The following is a 6,000-nucleotide window of genomic DNA, read 5'->3' on the forward strand; positions in this document are numbered from 1 at the left end:
TCCCAGGGTAAGTGGCTCGCAGTCACCTGGAACTCCAGCTCCCGGGAGTTATCACCCTCCTCTAGCCTCTACTGGCACCAAATACACACACGTACACTGACACGAAAAAAATAAAGTTCTAATTTTATATATGATTATACATATGACACTTATGAAAGATTTAAGTTCTCCATAAAAAATGAGTGAAAATCATGTTAAATATTTTAACATGAAAATTAAAGGCATATTTTCTGTATGATAAAATAAGCGATCAAAAAAAATAAAGTGACACTCTAAACAACCCTTTACAAAGAATATACTTCAACTAATCTCCTAATATCTATTCCTTTACAATTAATTATTAGGCCAATCACAATACCCACTCCATAGCCCTCCATCTCTACAGGGTCAACAATGTCCTTCTAAGCAATGGTCACAGCCACGACAGTTCTGGCCACTGAGGTTCAAGAAGACATTTTTTGAGAAAAGTTCTGCCTCTAAGGAAAGAGTCATGAAAAGCCAAAGTTTTCTCCTCTTCCACCTGCAGTCATATTTAAGAAAGCAGGCTTCTGAGGTCTAGGGATAGACATCTTGAAACCACAAGATATCTAGGCCTTGAATGACAAGATCTGTAATTTCATAATTAAGAGTTGATAACTCACCCCATGGATTTTCTCTTAAACAGACTTAAAAAAATATCCTTTTAGTCTTAGGGCCAGTTTTACACTTGTAAAAGCATCCTAATTTATAAGGTTCGCTCTCTTATAAGGATACTCCCAGACAAGCCGAAATCCAGCCCAGAGTCTATCACAGTAGTAGAACATGCCCCATAGACAAGCCAAAATCCAGCCCAGTCTTCTTAAAACAAACCAGCTATTGACAACTACAAGGAAATGCTCCAATACTTTTCAAAGAACTTCCACATATTTTCTTTTACTATTTAGCAATAAACGAGGAAATTAATAAGATAGAAACACCAAGAAACTTGGCATAAAATTTTACTTTTAGATCCCACTTAGTTATATGTGCCATAACTTATTAGGGCACAAAAGGTTATAACTTCATGGAACCTAAAATATTCATCATGTTTAAATGATGCAAAGCATCGCTGAAGCAAGAAACGGCAATGTTTGGATGTGGTTGACTTTAGCTTTAAAAAGCCTTCAAGCCAGGTGTAGTGGCACACCCCAATCCCAGCGCTAAAACGCTGAGTGCAAAGACCACAAGAGTGAGGCTGGCCTGAGTTGCAGTAGTGAGAAACAGTCTCAGAAAAATAAGGAGGTGGGGGGCCAATTTTAAACCTGTAGAATTTGCTGTTAGGTAGTAAACTAGGGTGGACACGCTAAAACTGAGGCTCCAGCTCAGTGGTTCAGACTTTTGTAAATTAACATGTGGTACTAATTCAATCCCAACATTGGCCAAACTGGGGATAAGGGGCAGGGCACAAAAAGGAACCTTGATCTGAGGTAGTCTTGACAATTCTCTGAGACAGGCAGATGGTTCAGTGGGTAAGGTGCTTGCTTCACAAATGCTAAGACCTAAGTTCAGAACCCAAGTTCAGTGAGGTGGTACACATATATAATCCCAGAGCCAAAGGGAGATAGGAGGTAGAAACAGGCAAGTCCCCCAGAACACGAGTGCCAGCTAGCCTGGTAAACAGAGTACCTGTGAACAACAAAGAAACCCCGTCTCAAACAAAGTGACAGTAAAGGCCAGCACTTGAAATCCTTATCTGACTTCTACATATAAGTCACACACTAATGCACACACATCACATATACAAAGAATGGACTGACTGGCTTGAAGAAAAGCCAAAATTGCTTGTCTTGTCCACTTAGGATATTCCCAACTTTGCCAGACTGTATAAACTGTAAAATACAAACGCAGACATCTCTGGAAAGCAGTGATTTCACAGCAGCAGCAAGGTGAGATGGCAAGAAAAGAAGTCAGTAACAGCTGTGCACTGGAACAACCAGTCAGAAAACACAGAGGGCAGACGGAGGAAGCAAGCATGACACCACCAAGGCCTTACGTGAACCACAGATTAACACATGCGCAGACCAGTTGTTACATGAAGCACTTTTATACTTTTATAAGATTGCTTTGTGACCTGAAGAACACACATTTAAAATGAAAAAGCTCCCATGTTTCCCAGAAGAATTTATCCTGCTGTATAACACATCAGATGAGTACTGCTTCATATACCTTAGGTTAACACTGCGGTGGTTCTTCTAAGGTTAACTCATACCAAAAATGCGCTACCAATTTAAGCAAAGTATGGAAAATTAATATGTGTGTGTCTGCACAAGAGACACAAGCCCAAGCTGCACAGAGGATATGGCTGCGACTGGCGGTTCCCAAATGAGCGAGCTCTACCACATGGAGGATAATCACGGACAACTTCTCCAGTTGGAAGACGTTACTTGGAACCTTGGGATTTCTTCTTGCTAACTGGCACACTTGAACAGAGCTGCAGTTCCAGGAGACCAGAAACAAAGCTCACACAAGTTCTGGGGCCAAGAATGTGTGTGATTTCCTACCTAAAATTAGCCATGCCCATTTCACCACAGCTGGGCTGGGCTCCTCTATTTTAAGGTGTGCAGCACCAAATTACTTAAGAGTATGTAATTGCTGACTAATCTTAGGACTAAGAGTGTCAGCGACTTCCCACCCAGGCTTCAGGATGGCTAACTGGTCCCCACAAAGCCCCACACTTAATGGCCTTGCCATCTAGGGCCTTAGTATACCGCTACTGAGCCACGCACTAAAAACATATAGCACATGCAAAATAAGCAAAAAGAGATGTTCCTTTGCCTTTGACTGACTCTGCTTCCAAAGACACACATGCTATAGGAAAGGAGATTTTTTAAAAATGGACAAAAGTCACAATACTCTAAAAAGTAAATATTTGTTTTCAGGAAAATTGTATAGAACCCACAACAAAAACCTTCCAAGTTATGTTACACATGTTTACCTTCCCAAGTTCTGTGCAAAAGGAATAAATCCAACAGAAGGAGCTATTCAGCATGCATAGTACATTCCAGGAACATCAGAAGGAACTGGTAAAGGTACTGTTAGTACTTGCAGGAAAATTTACAGTATTTTCTTTAATAGAGCTGACTTTCAAACACAGATGAAAGCAAATGAAAAGGCAGGCCTTCTTACCATGAACAAGGGCAGTTTGTCAACAGGGAGCAAAACTGAGCTGTAAGTTGAAACCCAAGCTGCCCAGATAACAGCCCTGATTTCTACAAGCCCAAAGCAAAGATCTCACATCTATTTTATTACCAGCAATTTGAGATCCTGGAACAGACATCTGGCACTATCAAGTTCCCGATACAATCATGCAGCGCAAGAAGACAGCATTAACACTTGTTTTGACATACTCAATTATGGGAGGAGGTAAAAGAACACACACCTTCATCTTCAGAGGCATGGTACTTCACTTTCAACACCAAGTCAAAAGTTCTTTCTGGATTTTCCCTAAAAGAGAAAGAATCTTGTTATATTTTATTTGCTTTTCACAGCATATTAGCATTAACTATACAGCTTCTATAGAAGCATGTCTCTGTACCTGTGGGCTTTTGTGGTACTAAGAATTGAACCCAGAGTCTGTTCACGATAAAGAAGATAACCATCCCTGTATTTTACTGAGTTCTAAATCTAACCCTGTGCCTGCTGCAATGGCTTCTATGAGGCTCCCTGACTGTGTAACAGAAATATAAATGAAAATGTTTTATCAGCTTATTAAGAGTTAAAGTTCAGACTTTGGAGCTCTGGAGCTGGGAGCAAAGTATTTCATTGACCTCTGAGATTGCTTCTTCTCGTGTAACGTACCCTGTCTACGTCACAGAGTAACTGTAACGATGAGACATCAATTAATATGTGAATGTTCGTTAGAGAGTAGTAGATTTCATCCTGTTGACTCAAAACCGGAAAGCCAGGGCACTCCTACTAAGCATCTTCTCACACTGCCATGATTCTAACACCAACTCTCGGCTTTCCTCCAAAGAACCTGCCATAGTGAGAAAGATGAGATCCTAATTCCACCTGCATGTTCTAAAGACGATCACAGAAAAGTGCCCCATAGATGGGATATGTTGCACCTGCTTTTCCTGGGGTGTTCTTTATTGTTCCTGGGCATGTATAAAGAAGCTGTTCACACACTCCAAGCTAACCAAACCTAACAAATTATTTTCTTTATATCAATTATCTTGACGGAATTTGGACATTTGCCTCCTCATTAAATTCCCCCACCTTTAGAAGTTACTAGCATTTAACCTATTTATTAAATTTCAAAAAGTGGACTGAAATCTACTGAGATATTTAAAGCAAACAAAAATGTGCTGCTGTAACGTCTCTTTCCATGAGAAGGTGCAAGATCAAGTCTGGGAACTTGGCTCAACAGTATTTGCCCTAGAGTGCCTGAAGCCTTGGGTTTGACCATGATGGGAGGGGGAGGGAAGGGGGAGCTGTTAAAGTAAAAGTCATCACATTGCAAAAAAGTGATGACATACATTTCAATTACTCCTGCTATGTCTGGTGCCTTTATTAATATCTACTTTCTTCAAGATGTTATTAATGTAACAATAATTATTAATTACTTCTCACGTCTAAATAAACATTGATTTTAAATATCAACCAGAGAAAAAGACAAGCCATATTTACAAATATACACTTCCTCATCATCCCCACTATTAACTTGTTTCATGGGCATAAAATGGGCTCCGGTGAACTTTTTTAAAAAATCCCTTCGTAATACAATTAATTGTCCAAAAAATATGTTTTTTTTTTTAAACTCACCCTGCACTTCATGGTGTCAAACACCAAAGGAAATATTCTAAAATGCATAAGGCTTCTATTTCCATTAGACGTTTAAAATTGGTCTTAGGTAGAAAAATTAAATAGTGACTCTGTTATACTGCTCTGCGACCTAAGGGGCCTTTCACGGTGGCACAACAAATACAGAGTGAGGTAGAACGGAATGGGAGGGGGCGGTAAAAGACGGGATTTCTTCCCAAAGTAAAGTTTCAGAAGGAGACCAGCAATCACCCGTCTCCGAGACAGCTCAAAGCAGAGCCACCACCGTTATTCAAATTGCTTTTCACCTACTCCCCAGAAGTAAAATGGCCAATGATAAAGAGCCACCTTGGTGCATCTACCACTCCGCAAGCAGCGCACACGGAGCGGCTGTATAAACAAACGCCGCTTTCATTTTATGTGAAGGGAAAGCATCAGAAAGCATCCCAGGCCACCCTGGAAAATCACCCTGAAGGGAGCAACGGCAACCTGGGTCGCCGGGCGAGCGGTTTCATAACAACCGCTCGCCGAGCGGCCCGCCCGCCCGCCGACCGGGCCCGGGGAAGCAGGGTCGCGGACCCGGCAGGCTTTGCGGCCTAGCGCCGCCCGCCGCGCAGCCAAGCCGTACCGGGCAGGCCGCACCCGGGGCGGCGGACGCCGGACCCCGCCGCCGCTCACCTGGTCCTGCGGTCCATGGTCACATGTCGCTGCGGGGCCGCCGTCGCCCCGCGCCCGCACGCCCGCACGCCGCCTGGGACGCGCTGCTCAGAGCGGCGGCCGGCCCACGGCGCCCTCCGCGGCCTCGCGGGGACAGCACCGCGGCGACGCCGCCCCCGCCCCCGCCCCCGCCTCCCGGTTCCCGCGACCCGGCCGGCGGCGGCGGCTCGGCCACCTTCGGCGAACCAGGAAGTCGTCGGGAGGGGGAAGGGGCGCACGAGGACGCGCCCTGCGGCTGCACCTGGCCGCGCGGCCCGCGGGCGGGACCTGCCCTCCTGCTGTCCTGGGCACCGGTTCCCGCTGCCGCCGTCCTGGAAAAACACTTCTGTCCCCGGGTTCCCACATCACGACTTCCATTCATTCCGAGTTCAGAGCTCAAGTGGGTGCTACCGCTCCTGCCTCACTCCAGCTGTGGCCCGGCTAGTGCTCTCGGAAAGCCAGAGCCGCCCCCTCCTGATTCAGGAATGTTCAGACTTTAGGCACCTGCTAAACAGCTCTGCCAAA

At 44.6% G+C, this 6,000-nt stretch overlaps 1 protein-coding gene across 2 annotated transcripts in view; it reads right to left on the bottom strand.

Moving 5' to 3' along the window:
* Dennd1b (DENN domain containing 1B) overlaps window positions 1–5,585 on the bottom strand; it is a 225,071-nt gene extending 219,486 nt beyond the window's left edge. For both annotated transcript variants that reach the window (XM_038349159.1, XM_038349158.1), the window contains exons 1-2: window positions 5,458–5,585; window positions 3,398–3,462 (exon numbers count right to left, since the gene is read on the bottom strand). In XM_038349159.1, coding sequence (XP_038205087.1) covers window positions 3,398–3,462; window positions 5,458–5,474 — 82 coding nt within the window. In that variant the 5' untranslated portion in view covers window positions 5,475–5,585. The remainder of the gene's footprint in view (window positions 1–3,397; window positions 3,463–5,457) is intronic.
* Between the last annotated feature and the right edge of the window lie 415 nt (window positions 5,586–6,000).

Source organism: Arvicola amphibius, chromosome 12, assembly GCF_903992535.2.
Source record: "Arvicola amphibius chromosome 12, mArvAmp1.2, whole genome shotgun sequence".
Taxonomy (NCBI): domain Eukaryota; kingdom Metazoa; phylum Chordata; class Mammalia; order Rodentia; family Cricetidae; genus Arvicola; species Arvicola amphibius.